The 23,263-nt window shown below is 33.9% G+C and overlaps 1 protein-coding gene across 2 annotated transcripts in view; it reads right to left on the minus strand.

Annotated features, from left to right (window-relative positions):
• Positions 1 to 23,263, minus strand: part of LOC106129934 (unconventional myosin-XVIIIa) — a 188,884-nt gene that overhangs the window by 13,814 nt on the left and 151,807 nt on the right. For both annotated transcript variants that reach the window (XM_013328646.2, XM_013328647.2), the window contains 2 exons: positions 21,516 to 21,788; positions 5,451 to 5,540 (listed from right to left, as the gene is read on the minus strand). In XM_013328646.2, coding sequence (XP_013184100.2) covers positions 5,451 to 5,540; positions 21,516 to 21,788 — 363 coding nt within the window. The remainder of the gene's footprint in view (positions 1 to 5,450; positions 5,541 to 21,515; positions 21,789 to 23,263) is intronic.

Consider the following 23,263-nt stretch of genomic DNA (forward strand, 5'->3'; position numbering starts at 1 on the left):
ACACATCGGTATATTTGCATCATTTTGCCAAGCGGTTAGTGAGGATAAAGTAATTGGACGTTATTTTATACGCAACCATTATGTGGTAAGACCTCAAACCAACAGTTATAATAAACGTGTTATTAAAACCAGTAGTTCAGCATATTAGGCATTTGAGAAATATCTTGTACTTTAGCTAAATTGGTTAAATTCAAAGGAAATTAGAATTTTGCAACTTCCAACATCAAGGCAGGAGTAGTATTACCCAATCTAGATTATACTAAACTTGTATATATAATAATAATAACTTAGAGTTGGGGCTGCAATTATTTTGAGTACAATTTGATACTTGGATGATATCTACTTGGATCTAGTGGTGATGTAAAGAAAAGACTACGAATGACATTTTGATCTTATGGTCTCTTCAGATTTAACCAATAGCAAAAAAAATTGTAAAATTTTATTTGGTCTGAAATTGGCATTACAATCCCAGGAATATTTCAACAGAATTTAGTATTAACAAAATCCGAGACAGACTAAATCTAGATCAGTTTTCAGAATTTGCGACAGTTGACCCGATTCACTTGAAATGTTTGACTTCGGAATGTACATTAGACTTTTATTTCTTTGAAATATTTGTCGGTCCAATATTTAATGGTGAAGTCATATATTCAACAGATACATATACAAACTATGTTGCAATAATGTTTATTTATTGTACAAAATTCAAATGTATTACAGAATAGGCGGAATTAATGCTACAAACAATTTCTACCAGTCGATCATTAGGACTGACAGAGACACAAATACAAAATTATATAATTATTAATAACATATATAAGAACTATAATAAAAAAACAAAATACATAATGTGTATTACACAGATAATAGTTATTTCGAGGTGATACTTTTAAAGAGTAAATTTGATAACCTTATGACAAAAGAGAACTATCAGAAATGATAGCGGTCATTAGTTCAAAGAAATTATCAAACTAAGTCTTCGTTTCAACAATCTAGAGTGCATTAAGAGCGAGAAATGGAATGAGTTGAAATTCGGAGTTCCAAACGAAACGAAATGTAACGCTACATATTTAGTTTGTTTTAGAGAAGTTTTAGAATACTTAAGAGCATTTAAATTTATAAACCAGAGCGATTAATGCAAAATAGTCTAAGAAGAGGAAAGGGAATGACAAACAAGTCTTTTGGCACGTCAGAGTTGTTAATTTCTAAACCACTGTCGAAACGGAATTAACTGATATGTAAAACAATACAAAAGCGAAGTAGGGCCGCTCTCGACAGTAACTGTGCCCATTCGGTCAATGCTCCAATAAGAAAGAAACAACATAGTGCGTCTGCCAATGTGGCTGATGTTTGATTGGCGACGGTGACTTCTGTGCAACGATTTGGCGAAATAAATATATTTCGAATAGTAATATTAGAATCATTATCATTATTGAATCCAATTGAGGACTTAGTTAAATAAAACAAAACTCCCAAAAATTATAAGGCAATTCTTATATGTTTCTAATGGTTAAAAAGTTAACAGAGTAAACTGTTATTAAAAATAATTTATAATAAACAATCCCAATTCAGACTAAATTATCGCGCTTTTTGTATTTTGCTAAATAGATATATTTACTTAAAAATAAAAATAAAAAACTTAAAAAAGGGAGGCTTTTGCCAAGCACATATGCAAACGGACTTGGTACGAGTATAACGTGGATCATTTTACGGTAGAACTGAATACGATTTATTTTTACCATTCAAAAACATTTAAAATTTCGCATACACATAGAAGTAAACAATGTTCTTGTTAGACATTGGGAAGAACTGTAATCTCACATGAAGCACTGTTGTATTCTAACTGGTATAACAGATGAACGAAGACACAGGAAAAAGCAAGTTACAAACCCACAGCTCGATGTCAATGCTCACTTTATAAATGTAAATGTTATGCGAATGAATCGCGTGTTACAATTTTTCCACGTTACTGGTGCACGCTGCTATAGAAACAACCGCATCTTTCTAACGTGAGATTAGTATGATTGTTTTCATATTGTTTGATGATGTGCTGTATCGGATTCATAGAATAAATTATCATACTTCGTCAAACTTACATTATAAATGTGATTTTTTAATGTATATCACGAAAAAACACCAGAACGGATTGGGATTAAACTGTATGATGACTTACGATGACTACATTTACACGCAAGTGGACGCTTAAAATGCATGCAGTGTGCCTTTTAGACTTTTCAAGACTATTGGGCTCTGTCTACCAGGCAAGGGTTACAGACGAACCGTAGGTACTATATCAGGTCTCTACGTTATTGTTGAAAATCAAACTTTCAAAATATTAATAAGAATTCAACTTCCAATCACTACACATTAATATTACTACAAGCCGAACAAAAATGAACGAATTGATTTCATTAAAATTCTAAAAGAAGCTATCATTATAAATCTCAACTAATTAACGAGGGAGATTAAAGAAGATGACAAGACAATTACTATTTCTGGAACGAAGTATCACTAAAATTTAAACTGATTTGGATGGACCGTTTGAGAATCAAACATATAAACAACGTAAATAGTAAAACATATTACGTCTTTATCCGTTACGAGGTATACGAAGCCAAGTGTCGCAAGACTTGAAGGCCAGTTATTTGATGTAACTGAGACAAAAAAAGAAATAAGAGACGTGAAAAGCAATAAGGAGGTTTCAATTACGGAAAATAAAAGGAAAATTAATTGAGTGTATCAGACACATCGAAAGTTATAATGAATTTTATTACTTTAATGGAATATAATTCCGTCATCAGTAACGCTAACGGCGGCGTGAAAAGTCATCATCATCAAAAATCATCGAGATTGGTGAAAGCAATAAGATATTTTTTATAAAACGACATATTTTTTTTTATTTGTAAATCTGATTTTCGTCCACCTACGCTATCTTATTATATTATGTAAACACTAAGTTAAAAATTACAGTTGAAACGGGAGTTTGAGTTTTACGCGGGCAAAGTTGCGGGCAAAAGCTAGTAAGTAGGTACGTATATAATAAATAAATTACAATGTAAGACGTATTCGTCTAGGTATTCAAAAGAATGCACCTTTTCATCAAAGTTAAAATGTTTTTCAATTAAAATCAATCAAAAAAATATTGTCAAGCTTTTAAGCTTTTTCGCGAGGAAAGTTCCAATGCCGAGTGAATCATCCGCGGAAAAGAAATATGTTGTTATGTAAGATCTGCGTAACATGCGCGTGCGTCGGTCAAGGAGTGACATGATGCTAAATTGTCAACAAGTTTTACTTTACTCTAGGTCGGCGTTAAAGTAGGTTAGAGTAGTTGATGTTTACATTATTAATATATTTTTGTCTCACAATTATATCTCTTAATAATAATGATTATTTTATATTTTTTTGCCTGTTGCCTGCGATTTCGTCCGCCTTAAATCTCTTTAAATTTTAACTTTTATGTTAGTCCAATGTTTAAATTCATAAAATCCATTCAGTAGTTTTTGCGTGTAAGTGTAATAAACACACACACTCTGAGAAACTTTCGCATTATAATATTATATAATTTTACATGTACATTCTATTGTCTCTATATCAGCTAAGGAGTAGCTGCGCTACGTACTTATTTAATGCGAATTTTACCAAGAGTTGGATACCTATTTTTATACCTAGTAGTCCTATACTGATAAATCCCATTAAGGAAGCTTCAGTAATTGTTTAAACAAATGTTAGTGTTTTAATAAAATAATAATTCTGGAGTGGTTGGAAAATTTTAATTCATTCTTAAGCGGTGAATGAGTCGGAATTAATTTCTAAAATCAACAGAACGTAAACTAAATATTACATATAATCATACATGCATTTTATCACCGAATCATCCAAATAAAGAGGCCAATCTTCATAGTTTCAATTTAATTTTGTTGTTTAACACTGGCACTTAAATTAATTAAAAAAAAAGCGTAGTAACAAAAAACAAATTGGAATACTGCCATTTCATATGATAATCCTCATCACTTTATATATCACTGGCCAGATAAACTGCAAAATTAAAATAAAAAAAACAAGTAGTGTATCAATGCAATGACAAGTAGATACTGGTATGAAGATTGGATCCTAGATACCAAGGAGACCTGGTCTAGTACTAGAATGTAGGTGGTTCGTTACCCACGAATGAACTCTAGGTACGTTTGACTTCATACCAGACTATTGTTTCGATTGTATCGACTGTTTATCGATGTCATGATAAAGAAAACCTATTGGTTACTGGCGGACGAATTTAAACAGTTTTACAAAGAGTTCTTTTAATTAAAGATATGTGATTTAATCATAACTTCAATAATTGTAGAAAAATTTGGTACAATATACCTAAATGTTAATTAACTTGAAAGAATATTTACTGTCATATATACGTATCATAACCATAATTTTATACTGTTTTTAACTAAACTGACGTTAATATATTCCAAAAGACTTTCCTGCCCAATTTTACCTATTGACCAATAGTTCCGCCGCAATTATCGATGCCTAGCCACCATGATCTAAGGTAAAATGATTTTGGGTGGAAAAACTTATTTTCCTGGACGTGAGATTACGCTGGATTTTTGATCCACGTGTGAACCCTTTATAAGTACTAAGTGACTCTTTAAGATCTTTCATCATTAAATGTTCTTGCAATACTCATACTCACTTGATAAACTTTAAAAGCGCGAGCATCAAGTTTTTGCTATCAATAAAATCATTAAGATCGTCTCGGTCCAGTCGGGCCGGCCTATAATTGAGGTTTGTTTGTGGTCAACCCGGTCTAGACCAGGACTCTATGGTTAATGACCACAAATTATAGACGAGCGGGGTAAAGAAACATATTAGTGCTGTAGGGTGTTTTGCTGTATCAATAACCTGCTTGGCTTGTGGAGCTAAGTTTTTGCTTTGTAGACAAAGTGAACAGAAAATGTCGGATTTATGTAGGTATATCGCGATTAAAATAAATACGAACAAAATACGGGAGCAAAAGCGGATAATATTTTTTTTTAAGAATTTATTTGTGACCATTGTGGCATCTTTCTTAATTACTAGTTTTTGCTCCCGCAGAAATGAACGAGTAAGTATGTTTTAAGAATGCAGTATCAAGTAACTATTAAAATAATAAATAAGGTTTTTGCGCTGCATAGTTGTAACGTAATTAAATTTTTGTTTTCAATTAAACCAATAAAAATACATTTTGTTGTTTTTAATTAACTAGTACGTAAAATTGTGATTCATGTAGACAGAAAACATAAAAAATGATACACGCAAGGAATACAAGTACAAAGATTCTAAAGAAATCCCTTCAAGCAGACCTGCATAATCCATTCTAAATTTACGATTTCTAAATCTAATTTTATGATAATTTTAAATATAATAATTCACTCCTTATACATTTCAAGATAAGGTTGTGTATGTGTGTAAGTACTTACTTTAGTTTCAAGTTTCTCCGTCTCGTTCTTGTAATGCGTGCGTTCCCCCTCCACCTTCTCCAGCTTAGACCGTAGGGTTTCCAGCTCCTCCTGTACAAAATTAAAATAAATGTCAGCCAAAACTCACTTCATTGCTCAAAGGACAAAACATACCTATTCAATTTAGAGTGAAAACCTATCTCTGAGATAGACTAACGCCTAGTTCGCAGGTGAGCTGTTACTGGTTCGTTTATGGGACTTGTACTTTATTATTATGGCTAAATAAAGAACAAATGCTAGTTCCATTATTTCGAGATACATTGTAAATGGAACTAGTGATGAAAATTTTATCAGTAGCCCTAAGAAATCGCAACGAAATTCTCTTTTACATTTTTGCGTGTTCCCCGCTGTACGGCGCGGATTCCGGAGAAATTTCTCTCTCTTCACTTTGTCTGATCTACAAAATCTTCTAATTCAGTCTATTATTTCAATTTCTGAAAAGCAAATTAAACACATGTCGTGACTTTAGTTTTTCAGCTTTTCATCAATTTCCCACATCAATCAATCTAGGTATGGATCAACTAGCAAAATTCGATGGCATAAAACATTTTTGCAATATCGTTGAACAAAAAATTTACAATCATTAAAACCTTATTACCAGATTTAAGAAGGCTATGGGACAGTTCACTGAAAGCGTAGAACAGTAGATAAAGGATTAATTTATTCTAGATATAAATATCTTTTATTGGCAGTCAACATGTACCTAATTAAGTGTACTACTCATTTATTGCAGTTGACGGTAAATCTGAAATGTCATACATTAATGTTGATTGAACGGAAGTAAAGGGAGCAATAATTATTATTTCAAATGCGAAAGCTGGAAATGAAATCTATTAAATAAGAAATAAAAGATATAATTCATTCCGGTTCTTAAGATCAATAAAGACAATAAATGTTTAGCTTTACTGAATAAATGAGTGACAGAGTTTACTGTCATATAAACGTTCTTTCCTTGGGAAATGCATTTAAGTGAATATTATAAGAGATTTCTTATAATATTATATTAATAGCAGGTATGTCCGAAGGAGGAATTTTAAATATTTGTGAAGGAACACCATCACCCAAAGATCTACCAACCTCACCGTTATAAGAGCCGAATCATGGCCGGAGTGCGCTATTATCGCGTTATGCTTTCTAACAGACAATTCTTTGACTCCCTTGTGGAGTAACAGACTAGTTTTTATTATTTTTCATAATGAAATTTCAAAGCATTCATCAATATTCTGACTATGCGGAAGCGCGTTGGACTGGCTGCACACAAAAACAGAATTAACTTCTTGCCACGAGTATAGGGATGGCACAGATAGCTAGGCTGGTAGAAAATGTCTTTAAACTAAGTTCATAATGTTGAAGCTAACACTCAATATTTTTACAAATGAATACAACCAAAGTATATGGAAATTAATCTAAATCTATCTAAACGTGTACGTCTCCTCAAAGAGGGAAGTTATACTTCTACTATATCTCTGAATTTCTGGACTTCTAATGGACTTTTTCCCACCTGTTGATATGAAACCATAATGAACTTTCTCACATGGCTAACGACTAGAATATAGCAAGAAATCACGCGAGTAAGAAACGACGATAAAATTTATAGAGTAAGCATAGATTGTTTTTATGTAAACAAAGTGCGCACCCTTTGTAAGGAAAGGAGGCGATGTATCAATATTATGGATTCAGTAACATAATCGCTATTACAGGTTAGTAGTGCAATTGTTTAGCAGCGGGCAAACCGAATTTTAGTCGTTTATCCTTATATTTAACGTAGGTTTCAAAAGGATATTTTGCAATGTAATACAATAGATATAAATAAATTTATATATTAGAGAAAACAAGATAGCCATCAAAGAGAGTTTTTTCTATGGAAAACTTAATTCGACAATAATATAATTTTTTTTTTAATGTAAAGTCCTGCAATAAAAGTTTTAAAATGCTACAATTACAGATAATCTTTTCGGAACTTGAGCTCGTGACAAGTGCGCGCTCTACAAGTATGTCTTGTAAAATATGACCACAATGAGATAATTGAATGAAATGCGACAACCCTGCCTGGCTAGTAAGATTACAGTGTAATGTAAGAATACCGGATGATTACAGAGTATGACTGCATGGAGTATGCGGGGTGTAATTAACGGATTACTGCGTGTTATTAGAGGGGAGTGATAAGTCGATGATAGTGAACGAGTGGACATGTAATTTTCTTAAAAGCACTGTAAAATTATATTTTCATCGTATCATCGATTTTAACTGTTGTATACAGACGGAAGTTTGAAATTTTTGTAATTGGAAACACTGCCAGTCGGCCAAATAGTGTATTCCGTACTCTTCAAAATAATGACAATATCTTTTTCCACTTCTATCTTTCTGTTTTAAGAAATGCCATATTTTTACATTTTAAAATTGGGTTGGTATGTTATAAAACTGCTCCATTTTCAACTTGTGAACTGTTGATTTGATTTGTTATGCATAATTATAGTTTGCATTATTTTAAAACTTAATTTCAGTATATTAGTTATACCGGCAGTAAACCAGTAAACATAAAATATTACGCAAGCACCAGCTGGCTTCAGGTTTCGTAGTTTTTCCACGTCAGCCTCATCTCGCAGGATGCTTGTGGGCAACCGCAGAGCTTGCCGGTTGCAAATTATTGCCTTTTTATTGCGAGTCTTACATGTGTTACAAAATTATAGTAACACACAGGCGTGCCACCTTAGACCGTCGTGGGCTTCCGTCTCGGAAACCTGATACGAAATGTAGTATATTTTTAAGAATATTTTTGATACAGAGAGGCAGAAAAAATAAATCGATATACTTATAACCTAAATCAGCCAAAAAATAGATAATGACGTGTTAAAAAATATCATAGCATCATTGATGTTTTGCAGACAAACTTCTGAAATAATAGCAAATTACCCCTTTTCTGCTTCCTCATCCCACTTTTATGAAGGATCTTAATTTAAGACTCCTTATTCTTTAGCCCTTTCTCTTCCACTTTTACTGCCCTCTTACACTCTCATCTGTAAACTGAATATTTGCGCATGCATTTCTGTATTTATGGTAATGTAAACACCATTCGGACTCGACACTTAGATAAGACTTCCTTATGAATGTAAATTCTCAGTAATATGTGCTTACGTACTAACACGTTACCTAACGTCTTTTACTACTTTTCTTAAGATTTAAGAATTAAAAGTTCATAAATATATTTTATCTTCATGCATTTTATATGTATATGCTCGCATGTATATTTATTCTTCATCCTCGATGGAATTAGTCTCGGTTACTCATCTTTACGGAGAGGAGTCCAGAATTCTTTTTGACCATGATTATGCATGGGGTAAGTTAGGTTAGGAACCGTACCAACATTGCTCTACTAAAGGGACAAGCGCTTTCTACGTAAGATAAAGTTATCAAACCATTACCCAATTTCTTTGCAAATAGTTAAACAATAACATTTGAAGGTCACAAGTAGAAATAACTTTTATCCGGTGATTCTTTTTGTAATTTGATCAATGCCCTTACGATCTGCCACGCCATTGATCTACGGCGTAAACCTTGGATCACGGTCTATTTCTTCACACTGTGACTGTGACTGGTTCAGCGGAACACTGACACTAAATATCAAGCCTACAGATCACGATTTTTGTATTCCATTTTAGGGCATAATTTTTCAAATTAAGCTTTTACATTACACTTTTTATAAATATACCTACTTGGCCGTACAGTGAAAATACCTTAATTTTGAGATTGAATTTAATATGAGATTTAAGTAATTTATTTCAACTCGTTTAAGTTTTACTGCTTTGAAATTCTAAGTGAGTAGAAAATTTAAAAGGGATTCTCCGATTATTGCATGTATTTTTCGCCTGGTAATCATATCTAGTAATACCAATTTCTCGCACACAAATTAGGTCTTTATCCGCCTACGGGGCAGGCAGAGCCATCAGTCACTAAACAAAAAGGCTGAATGGAATGACGTGGCGTTTGAATAAAAATAAAATGAGATTCAAAAATAGTGACAGGTTGCTAATGCCGATTCTGTATATTCATTATTTAATAGATTCACACCTGGGAAGCGGAGCGTTGCGCACGCGATCGTCAAATCATCGGCGAAGCTCATTAGATTGATGTGATAGCTCGAAAGTATTGATTTATGGTTTTTATTGCATGACTTCTCAGTATAATTATGTTATAAATTTGATACTTTAGTGACGTGTGATCCCCAGTAATTTGGACTAGGGCCACTGTTTCTCTTTCACGTGGATGTCGTTACGGGAAAAAATGGGAATAAGAATATTAATACAGTGCATAATTCCATGCTAGGAGCATGCTATGTTTTTTTAGGTGATGGCACATCAATCTATCATTAGGTAGGTATATTTATATTTCAATTCCATCACTAAGCTATCCAGTTTGGCGTGGCCTTCAGACTTGTGATTGTTGGCTCTGTTTATCCGGTGGTGGATAAAAACGTGATATTATACATATATGTTGATGCTTTTGTCTGTCTACTACTACTTTACACATCGAAGGATCTGGATGTGGTTTAACAAGTTCTGGTAATACCGCATCAACAACTTGTTTGGACGTAAATAAATTAATCCTGCTTTTTTTTTCAAATAACGTTGAAAAGTTTGGGTTCTGTTCTGAGTCTGATGGAAAAATTATTCGCAGGCTTTAAATAATTCATTTGGAAAACATACCAACTACACTTTCTAGCCGCTCTTCGTTACAACTCGAACAACCGGAATAGAATCTATAAGCAGGCAGGCGATGCTGCCACTCAATCACTCAGCCCTGATATGGTCCGGAAAAAACTGCGCTCGCTCGTGGGAAGCGTCCCGCTTGCGAGCGCGACAAAACGCCATTTTTCTCTCTACTGCTCTTGTTTGGTATGCCCACATTGATGAGCGGTAGCAGGCGGATCACAGATAGCTGATAAGGCGAAAATTCAAGTTATTACTTAACTACTATACTAATAACATTTATTTTGTTCGACATCGGTTAATTTAAATTTTATTTGACAACTATAATATCATCATTTGTCTTGTCAGCAGGAACATAAATTGACTTAATAGTTAAATGTGTCAATTTTGTTACATGTATGGAGCAATGAACTGAAGGCTTTCCTCTGTTTTTTAGCAGCATATTGTGACTCATGCTGAATAACAATATTCGTGTAGGATTTGAATATATATAAGTGCTAATTTCCAAAGCATAATCATTAATCATCATCAAAAATTATGATATAATAATTAAGTACATATAAAATTATATTACTAAAAAAATTAAATTTTATTTTAAGTCCCTAGCGCGACAATTTGTTAAAGAGACATTCTGCGAATGAGACATTTTAAAATTAGGGAACATTTTGCGTGTGCAACTTTAAGCGCATCAGCGGCTGCTATTGTTCATAAATGGAATGTTACACGATGGAAATAAATCTTTAGTCGTGCGCCACGGTAATATGTGAGCTACCTTATTCTACTGTTAATATCACGACATTGATCCGATTAGTGTCTCAGTCGCGTGTCGTGTCCTTATTGCCGGTGTGGATTCTAGGTTAAGCTCAAGCATCTCCATTAGCATCTTGATTAGCGATTGTAAAACCTTATACAACCCCTTTATGGCGAACTGATCAGATCTTTACTACAAATTCAATTATGGCAATAAACAAGACACTGTTTGAAAATAATTTAAAGTGGTACTATTTTACTTCAAAACTATGAATATGTTTTTCTTTATAATATCGAAGTATTTTGCTTTTTGATTAAACTGTCTACGACCGGGAATAAAATTAAATATGGGGTTATCTTATTTTCCACCCCATTGAAGTTCTTATACAAATATTCTGCCAACGACGAAAAAATCCGTAAACGCAATCCGCGTTCCATCACCAAATATTTCATCTAATTCCTCCTCAAAAACAGGATACTCTAAGCAGTCATCATCATTCTGTGAGGCATAATATATTTCATTTATGGCAAAAATTCTCAAATCTTTCATTCTATTAATTTTAGTGTCTGTTTACGAGTTCATTCAAATAATAGCTTCCTGCAGTAAGTAAATAACCAGGATTTCATATTCTTTGCCTAGATTTAATGAACTGCCTACGTTGCTCTTTGTATCAGTCTTAAGCGCACTCGCCATATGATGCGCCAGCGCACGGAAATCGCTGCGATTTGTGGTCATCGTGAGGGTTGACGTTTTATGACAAAAACACTCATTTCCTGTCCTTTCTATCCTACATTAAGGGAATGCCTGTCTTTAATGTGCGGACGCTTTTGCTGAGCATAGCCGAGCATGATATGCATCAAACAATAATAATATGAAATGTAAAACATGCGTCCATCTGAAACCAAAGAGGTATCATGAAGACACTTATAAATGTGGGTGAAGCGAAAAAAGTATGAAGTCTCTGCCTAGCCTACCCCTCCGAGAAAGAGAAGTGATTTTATGTATGTATGTACCTTTTCCCATTCTTTACGTCTTTACTAAGCAACAGAATATGAGTTCGTAAAATCACACAACATATTATATTAGAACGTTTAAAAATGCATTATTTGTTATCTGTGCGACTTTATTCAGCGCAGTACCGTGGCGCCAGCGTCTACTCTCATCTGTCGCTTTAGATAACGGGTTATTAATAATCATGAAACTAATTATTTATATTAGTCACGTTCTGCTATTCGCATAGAAGACTGAGATAAGGGCTAGAATTTGCCACATCATGGAAATCGATCAAATACTGGGTAAAGCATTATATACTACAAACATGTCAACTTATTATTTCCAAAGCTGTGATCCTAACCTACGTCAATACGCCATCAGTGCGCCATCAAAGTAAGTTAAAAAACATCAGTTAAGAGGATATAACCCATAGGTAGTAAGTTTCCTTCTATGAAGGGATATCAATATTAGAAGTCATCAATATTATGTTCTACATACATATAATCACGTCTTTATCCCTTACGAGTAACACCAACAGTCTCGGAACGACTGAAAGGCCAAGTTCAGCTGTATGACCTAATGATAGGATTAAGATTCAAACATGTTGCTAGTCCATCGGCAAAAACAACCCCTACCTACTCTTAAAACATTGCATTCTTTCTCGATCTAACTGTCATTAAAATCAAAAGTCGACATTACTCCTGCGCCACATACTTCGTCAAAATTGACTTTGATACTCTCCCTTAATTAAAGCACTATTTCGTTCGACGCGGGTGGCACCAAGTCGAGAGGGATCCACATTTGGACGTACTTTTTATGGAATTTTATAATTCGGTGCACACATGCCGCGTGGGAATTAAGTTAATCTAAGCTGATTGTTACTTCCTTAGGGTGGAGGTTCAAGTTGACGGCATTTGTTACATTAATGTTGAATTGAAAATGAAATTATAGAAGTAAGTAGAACAATCCTTTCGTATCCTACTAATATATTTTTTTTATTATTTTATATTAGAAAGGGGTTTTGTCATGCAGTGACTATGTCACCCCTTGTAAGGTTACGTACTAATATTAGTTATTTTTTCCTACTAATATTATAAACGCGAAAGGTCGTAAGGATTTGAATTGATGTGTATTTGTTACTCTTTCACGCAAAATCTACTGGACCGCTTTAAATGAAATTTATTACACAGGTAGAATATAATCTGTAATTACAGTTAAAGTATTTTTATACCGAAATTCCCAAGAGGGCGAAATCCCAGGGCGCAGCTGGTACTAAGTAATTTAGATTTTATTTATTTATCTTTGACGTCAAGAACGAGAAGTGAGACATTATCGTATTTTATTGTTGTAAGGGGAAGGCCTTGAAGTCTTGAAGGTTAGGGGAAGGGATGAACGAACCTTGATCAAATCTGGCGAATGTATAAAAATTTGACCTCCAATTATTCTTACCCATTGTCTTGCTAACCTCATATTTTTATGTTTATCTTTTAGAACTTTTTACTACAATACTTTTATGCTATATCTACAGCTCCTTTTCTTAATTGCGATTTAGAGTCAGCAATCGTGATTTGCGTCATAAGTATTTTTTTAACGAATACGTCATTGATCTTTTTACTGTTTAATTCTACTACTATTGTTGTTTCGAAAATAGTTTGTGTCAAAAAATTTTGACGCGACTTTTTCGCTAAGGATCCCGGGGTCGACTGTTTCAGTAGCAGCAGTGTCCACATATCTAAGTTTGGATAATTGAGGAGTTGACGTTATTAAAGAAAATGCTGCAGTGCAATTAATTACTGCTTCTTCTACACTGACGCTTTGGAAGCAGCAGTAAAATCAGTTTTAAGTAATTTATTTGACAATTATTAAGTCATGTGGGAATGTCCCATAATAATGAATAAACATTTTTGAATTGAATTTATAATATTTGCGTTATTTATTTTTTCACTATGGCACTATAATCTTGCATACTTTATTTAAAAACAAACATTAACCTTTAAAACATTCGTCATAAAACATTTAGTCGGTAGTGTAATAGATTTATTCACCTTAGCTAATACTCTGAAATTGAATTCTTTTACAAAACGTGCAAAAACTTTAATCAGCTTATCATGCGCGCGTTCCATCAATCTGCTACTACATCATTAAAATACAATCAACTTATGATTAGCTTGGCTTCCTACTTTACCCACGGCTCAGGTTAGATCATGGTTAGAGCTAGTCGTTAGTGTTTGTTTACGTGGACTTAGTGTTTGTATTTAGAGAAGTTTCCAATAGAACCAGATTGCAGCTTGCAAAATGTTTGTATTTTCTTGATTTTCAGTGTTGTTCTCAATGTTTTGGAATGAAAAGAATGCAGATGAAGCGAATTAAGTATGCAGAGGGCATGATAAGTGGAAAAATGTAGTCTCTGCCTACCTCTTCGGGTAAGAGGCGTCATTTTGTATGTGCGAGTATGATATGACAAAAAAAGAAAGGTGAAATACGCTTACTTTAAACAAATTATGTAATTACCGAGAGTAAATATTACACGTTCGTGTAGTCGATATTGATTAATAAGAAAGAGAACTTTCTCGAATAAAAATAGGTAACCATAAGTCAAAAGGAAGGCAGCTCTTAAGTGAAACCGTATTAAGATACTTCACTCTAAGTGCTTAGTGCTGTAGAGGTAAGACAATGTAACCCTATTTATAAGTGATTTGTATGAAATATAATTCAGTATTAACTCATCATTCGGTCTATCAATTAGTCTCCTAACACACCACCTTTACATGGCGACCCTGCCATATTTGGTGTCGGTTTGGCACGTGTAGTTTCGGATTTCGTCTCGGTGCTACAGTGCAAGGCTACTAAGTACAGAATGGGCAGTGCAAATTTTGTTCTCTATCTGTCGACGTGTGAAGTGGATATTAAAAATCGTCATAATGGGCGCATCTCAAACTAAAGAGGAAATAATTTTGGCGCAAAATGCAGCTGGTGGTGGAGCTTTAAATCAAGCCACGATAGAGCGACATATGGGCTTAACAAATATTATGCTCAGTGTAATTTTTGTTATACTATTTGTCGGAGTGTGCATGGTCATATACCATTTTTACAAAAGATGCCACAGAAAGTGGATTAGAGAGGAGATAAGGCAAACAAATAAGAGAGAGTCATTCCTGATGAGGTCATGGCGTGGACGACGTGAGGCAGATAAGGTCGAGCAGGTCTAAGACGCAAAATGCGGAAATAGTGCAATACAATACAAGTGTCGGCATAAAAAGTGAAAGTGAAGTGATAAAAATAAATAAAAAATAAATAAATAAGGACCTTTTAAGAAATGAATTCAATCATAAAAGAAGAGAAAGAACATTACTTATAATAAATATCTAACAAAATAAAGTGCAGTGTAGAGGGTAACGCGATGAGGCTCCGTGTATGGATGGACGATAAGTAAACACTAGTTAAGGGTAAGCTCTTATATTTGATTGTTATGGCTCAATTGATTCATGATATATATAAGGAATTATTATGTATACGTACTTATTTAATAAAAATAGGACCTTCTAAACGAATAGGAGAAACTATTGAAAAGAAATTAAGAGAAGCTGAACAGATAAAATTAAAATATGAGCAGGTATTAGAGGAGATAAATGAGAAGTTGAATGATTTAACAAGTGAGGATTACGAATTATTGTGTAAACATTGTACTTTATTTGAAGATTTATTTAAAGAAATAGAAAGTTTGTGTAAAATTGATAGAAAGATAGTTACAATGGAGAAATTTAACCATAAAGTTGCTTTGGGTTTATTACCTGTTATGAATGATGATGAAAATAACACAAAACACCTCATTGACACTATTGAGTATTATGCAGAAACACTAGATAGTGAATCACAGAAAAAATTAATAACTTTTGTATTGAGGAGTAGGTTGTCAGAAAGTGCAAAATTACTTTTAAATGATAAATATGACACTATTGCCGATTTAGTACTTGCGATGAGATCGTGCTTGTTAGCTAAAAAATCAGCAACAGCGATACAGAAACAATTATTATCGTTAAAACAGAATGAGATGTCGATTGTAGATTATGGAAAAGAACTTTCAGAGATGTTTGTCAATCTTACAATTTCGCAATCACAAGGAGATTCGGAAAAGTATAAAGCTTTAAAAAGTATAAACGAAAATCAAGCTATTCGACAGTTTGCTGAAGGATTGCGAAATCGTAGGATTTCCACTATTATTTTAGCACAGAAATTTACATCCTTAAAGGATGCAGTTCAAGCAGCGGTAGAGGAGGATGTCGCATCACCATCGACTTCCAACAATATTATGACAATGAGGAATTATCGTAATAATGGTAATCGTAATTTTAGAGGCCGTGGTAACTACAATAGAGGTCCGAGAGTATATCGAGGTAAGTACACCCAGTATAATCATATGCAACAGGGGTCTAGCGGTCAACGAGGAGGAAACCAAGGTGCGAGAGTGTGGCGCAATAGAGGTGGTCGTGATAATAGTTATAGAGGTTCGACTCCTCGCCGAAATTTTGGACGAAACTATCGAGGTAGGACAAACAACTATAATCATCAAGTTCATATGATTTCACGTGATGACGTAGAAGGAAAGGTTGATACGAATTCTAATATTCAGTTTTTTCGTGACTAAACATCAAATATTGGCTAGTAACAATACTTGTCATGTAACATTACATTTGTCTAACAACTGCGCATATTCTTGGTTAGTCGACACCGGCGCTTCTATATCGGCTATAAAGTATAAACATGTCAGAGAGCAAAATATTCCACTCCAAAAAGAGCACATAGAGATAGACGGCATAGGTGGTAGAGTTAGAGCAATTGGATACGTTTGTTTACAGTTATTCATACCATCTATGAAGAACAGTGTTACTCAGAAATTTTATGTATTCGATTCTTTACCTTGTAGGGCGAATGGAATAATTGGACAAGACTTTTTGAATAAATATAGAGCGACACTGGATTTTAAAAATAAATCGCTACAATTATATTCAAACGAAAATAAACAGATAGTCATGCCCTTAACAACTAATCAGTGTTCGTTTAATATTCCTTCCAGATGTGAGACTATACATTATATTGATACAGAGTTGACGGAAGAAAGTGTTGTATGTTCTTCTGAAATTTGTGATGGCATTTATATAGCTAATGCATTAGTAAAACCTGAGAACGGTAAAATCCCTATACAAATTTTAAATACCACAGAAAAGAACTTGACATTAAGTGAAATAAAACCTATAGTTCACAAAGCTAGTGATTATCAAAGTTGTGCTTTTGGAAAATGTAATAAAAATGCTGATCGGGCCCGAAGGTTATTAATGGAATTAAAGTTGGATTATCTTAATATGGAAGAGCAAAAGTCTATTGAAAATATATGTGTGAAATATGCAGACATATTTTATTTACCTTCTGATAAATTATCAACAACTAATATTTATGAACATAGCATACACCTTAAACAAAATACTGAACCGATTTTCGTGAAACCGTACAGATTACCACATTCACAAAAAGATGAAATTAAAAAACAAATAGATAAAATGCTTAGTGAAGGTATTATAGAACCCTGTCAAAGTGAGTGGTCTAGTCCAATATTATTGGTTCCTAAAAAATTAGATTCCACAGGTGAGAAAAAGTGGAGGTTGGTAGTAGATTATAGGAAAATTAATAATGTTATTAAGGAAGATAAGTTTCCCCTTCCAAATATTCATGAAATATTAGATTCGTTATCGGGTTGTGTATATTATACACATTTAGATCTTCACCAAGGATATTACAATGTAAGCTTAGAAAAAAGTAGCCGAAAATATACTGCGTTCTGTTCAGGTCAGTTTCAAATGACTAGGATGCCTATGGGTCTAAAAACTAGTCCTAGCTCATTTTCCAGGATGATGAATATAGCTATGGCAGGTCTTACGTATGAAAAATGTATGGTGTATCAAGATGATTTAATATGTATGGGACGAGATTTAGAAAGTCACAATAAAAACTTACAGGACATTTTTCAGCGACTCCGAGAAGTGAACCTTAAATTGAATCCAAATAAATGTGAATTTTTGAAAAAAGATATTTTATATTTAGGTCATGTAGTTTCGGCAGCTGGTGTTTTACCAGACCCAGAAAAAATTAAAATAGTTCAAAATTATCATGTTCCAAAAACAACAGATGAGGCAAAAAGATTTGTAGCATTTGTTAACTATTATCGGCGATTTGTTCCAAATTTTGCTGAAAAGGCTCATCCATTAAATCAATTATGCAGGAAAAATGTAACATTTGTGTGGGATGAAGCTTGTCAAAAATCATTTGAAACTCTTAAAAATGCAATAATTTCTCACCCTGTATTACAATATCCCAATTTATCTCAGGAAAATACATTTATAATTCAGACAGACGCATCGGGATATGCTATAGGTGCAGTTTTAAATAACAACGATGGCAGGCCAGTAGCCTATGCAAGTAGGAGTCTTAACAAAGCGGAAAAGAACTATCCAACTATTGAAAAAGAGTTATTAGCAATAGTTTGGGCCGTAAAACATTTTCGCCCATACTTATACGGTCGGAAATTTATTATACAAACAGATCATAAACCGCTTGTCTATCTGTTTAATATGAAGGATCCGTCTAGTAGATTGATGAAGTTCAGAATGGCTTTGGAAGAGTATGATTTTGTGATAGAGTATATAAGAGGAGCTGATAATGCAGCTGCAGATGCATTGTCTCGCTTATGTATATCATCGGATGAATTGAAGGAGATGAATGAACAAATGGTGAATGTTATGACACGGGCACAGAAAAGACGTGAGAATGAGAAAAATAAAGATACTGGGAATAATATGGTACCTACTGACGATTGGACTGATCACCCGAGAGTCATAGAAACACATATTAAACCCAAGAGATCTATAGAGTTAAGATTTGCGAGTGTTACAGACATGCAATTTTTAAGAAGAATGAGATATAAGAGTAGTAAAACGAACACATTATTATATGTTGAAGAGAAAAAATGTATTTTTATTAATCCAGATTCTCAATCACAAATTTCGTCAGGCGAATTTGCGAGAGAACTGTGTGTTTTATGTAAAAGTAATGACATAAGTGAAGTATGTTTTATTAAGAAGAAGAATTATTGTTTATTTATTGAGAAATTAGTAAGCGCTATAAAAGACATAAAGAATTGGTCCGGACCACGTTTGTGTGTTTTAAATGATATAAAAAGGATAGAAGATAAAGATGAAAAACGAATTATTTTAAATGATTTCCACCTTTTGCCTACAAGTGGCCATGCAGGCGTTAGAAGGATGTTCACAAATATTAAAAAATATTACTATTGGCCAGGGCTTGAAAATGACGTAAAGGAATTCGTAAAACGTTGTGATAAGTGTCAGAGAATGAAGCATTCTTCACATTATATAAAAGAGCCCATGGTAGTGACGACAACTGCTAATTCAGCGTTCGAAAAAATTTTCCTTGATACTGTAGGACCTATAGATAGGGATGAAAACAATTATTCATATATAATCACGATTCAGTGTGAATTAACAAAATATGTTGAAGCGTATCCTATGGTAACAAAAAGTAGTGTTGAAATAGCTCAAAAGTTCGTAAATAATTTTATATTGAGGTATGGCATTCCCAAGGTGATAGCCACAGATAGAGGAACAGAGTTTTTATCATCAATATTCAAAGAGGTTTGTAAACTTATGAATATAGACCAGTTGCAGTCAACAGCCTATCATCATCAGACACTGGGTAGCTTGGAAAACACTCACAAGGGTTTAGGTAATTATCTACGTATCCAATGTGAAAAACATCCTGAGATTTGGAGTACATGGTTACCATTTTGGTGTTTTTCACACAACACTTCCGTTCACAGTGAGACTAAATTTACACCGTTTGAGCTCGTATTCGGTAAGAGATGTGTTTTACCGTCAAACCTCACAAAGGATTACGTAGACCCATTGTATAATGTAGATAGCTATCCCTTAGAATTAAGATACAGGATACAAACTTCTCAGAAAGAAGCGCGGGATAATTTAATATTAAGTAAAAATAGAAGGAAGGAAAAATATGATCGAAATAGCAATTCTATTATTTATAAAGAAAACGATCTTATTTTATTAAAGAACGAAACAGGTAATAAACTCCAAAGTATTTATTCTGGCCCTTATAAGGTTGTAAAGGAAATTCCTCCAAATGTTGAAATTATAAAAAATAATAAAATAGATATAGTACATAAAAATAGAACTAAACTTTATCATGAGCCTACAGAGATGAGTAACAGTCAGAATGATTCATAAAATACTTAGTGATTGCATTGTATAAAGAATGTGTCAGGTCAGCGAAAGTTATTTTTAGCCTGTACTTGTATTGTAGAGCATAGTTTGTGTATTGGGTACGTGTAGTAAGATATAACTTTAAGTAAAAATAAAAGGAAATATTACCCATTTATACTTTTATTAGTATTATAATTAAAAGAACATAAGTAACATTTTTATTTTATTTTCTTTGTTATAGAAAATCAACCATATGATTTAACAAGTACTTAGAAATATTTGCAATTGCATTGTATACTGTAATGTCGTATAAGCTTAATCTATTTTTAGCCTGCACTTGTAACATTAGTGTTGTTTTTTAAAAAAAAAAAAAAAAAAAAAAAAAAGAGTTCCATTAATAAAATAAATAAGTAACTATAACAAAATATTATGTAAAAAAAAAAAAAAAAAAAAAAAAAAAAAATATGTCAATAATTAATATTAACTAATTTTAATTCTTGTACCAAACCGTGCACGGTACCTACAAATAAGTAGTTTTAATACAGTGGATTGTAAACTTCTATTAATTCATATTTCGATAAAATTAAAATAAAACTGTATTTTATTTTAATTTCTCCTGCGAGGGAGATGTAGAGGTAAGACAATGTAACCCTATTTATAAGTGATTTGTATGAAATATAATTCAGTATTAACTCATCATTCGGTCTATCAATTAGTCTCCTAACACACCACCTTTACAGTGCTAACCTCGTGTAAATAAAGTACAGGCATACATCAGAATCTCTGGAAGCGTCTCAGGTCGACGACCCATTTCCCAGCCGTCCAGGAAGTGTTCAAGTGGACTTCAGATAACCCGCGACCAGTAGGCCAATTGTGACATTGTGTAAGATGCTACGATCATATTTTTGATGATAATGCTGTTTGTGTAAAGGAGCAGTGATATGAACTCGGATCTTACTACATAACCTGTAGTGTACTGCACATTATTAGAAAAATAAATGTCACCGCAGTACTTACAAAACGTATAGGCGGTTAAACGACATAAGAACGTAATCTTTTGGTGAAACGTTAGTCGTATTTTATTTCAATTAATGCGACGCTTTGATGGTTGGATGATGATATTTTTGATAGTAATAATGGGACCGAAGTTTCCGAAGAAAAGTGGCGATAGGTGGAACTGAGAACACGTCAAGGTGATAGAGAAAGGGATGATTTGATGGCGCAGGAAACTTTAGTAATATTTGCCATTTGCACCAAAATATTAAGGTAAGTTTAAAGATGGACAAACCTGTGCTTGCTTGAGCCGATGCTCGGTCCGATGCACGGCGAGCAACGGTGTGACTCTGACGAGCAGGCGCCACCAGGGCCAATCGCGAACCGCCAGGAATGCCCGCACGTTTCTTTGCACGCATCTAGCGGCCGTGTGCTGAGTCCGTAGCCGCTGCGCTCGGCGGCGAGCGAGCAGGCCGCGCGCGCGCGCTTGCAGGCGAACAAGCACGCGAGCGAGCGCGGCGTCGCGACGTGCATCGAGCCCGCCCACGACGCCGCCGCGGAACATAATCTGTAACAATGAGAAATTGCAAATTAATAAATTTGTACTAACTTGCTATAATCATTTTAAAATCTTTATTAGCATCATCACAAAACGTGATGCTACGAACGTAACCAGCGAACAGAGCGACATTGCTCATCGTGAACTTCGAACCTCTTGTAAATTTTGACCCTGTCTGCCCCGTAGAGGAGAAAGACGTAATTTACTTCGGTAGTCTTAAAAGAAAAGCAGTAAGTTATGGTCTTATTTTAGATTTGGCTTAGATGGAGTTATGACATCACAAAATCCTGACAGAAATTCACCTATGAAAAAAAATCCACATTTTAAGCTATACTATATTAAGTAATACATTTATACATCAATCGAGAAAATAGTGCCTGTGAAAGGTAAATCGAAAAACTGACAGACAAAATCGATTGGTCAGACTGCAAAACACACAATTTCTTGTGGCAAACGTGGCAATACTCGAATAACAGATACAATACAAAGATGGTATCGCGAATCGGTACGTGCAACGAAAGTATTATGTTTTATGTAACACGTATTAGAACCAGTATGCGCCGGGTAATCGGATTACAATCTCTATTATAGTCGAATACAAGTAGGTATCTTGATGATCAAAAGAAATGTTATGTTATCTAAAATCAAGTACCTAGTCTGTTATTATGTGTTTTATTGAATAACTGCTTTAGAGAGTAATATCACCCCACCAAGCTATCTCAGCTTTGTTAGATTTTGTTTTTTTTTTTAATTCTTAATGACATTTGTTATGCACTATGAATTAAGTAGCAATATTGCTATCCTTTTCACAATCATAAATGCTACCAATTTTTTTAAATTATCAAGTCTTTTCATTGCGTATATAACCGCCTACAGCATATCAAAGACTTTAAACAATATATCTGACAAGTTGCTGTTCTTCCAACATAATATCTCTACTTAACTCAAAGGTTGACTGTTAGATAATTCATTTCGCATTAAGTCCGCCAATTGTATCAACATTATTTGTAAAATAAAGTTTGAATAAATAATCAACGTCTTCAAATCTTATTACCTTGTAGCAGGCAGTTGACAGTTACCGACTATTACTTCATCTGCATGTAACCATTGTCGGTATAAGTCGGTCAAATCGACCAGCATTGTAAACTCGAGCATGACCGTACACAATAGCGACCTACATGTCCCAGTGGGGTTATATGTAGAATGCTACAATTACCTGACTTAGCAACAGTATATCAATTCATCCAATAGATATGGTAATTTATAACGTCTTATGAGAGTTGATGTGCTGCCTATTATATGAACAAGAATAAACAGAAGTCTCTGCCTACCTCTCCGGGAAAAAGGCGTGATTTTATGTATGTATGCTACAATAGACAAAGCCAGCATCCTAACAGTACGCGCACTGGTGCATCATCATTGACAATTGGAGCGTATCGATTCTAAGGTAGATAGATCACTTTGATACTAGTTAATACTATCGT

The sequence above is a fragment of the Amyelois transitella genome, chromosome 22 (genome assembly GCF_032362555.1).
Source record: "Amyelois transitella isolate CPQ chromosome 22, ilAmyTran1.1, whole genome shotgun sequence".
In the NCBI taxonomy this organism is placed as follows: Eukaryota; Metazoa; Arthropoda; class Insecta; order Lepidoptera; family Pyralidae; genus Amyelois; species Amyelois transitella.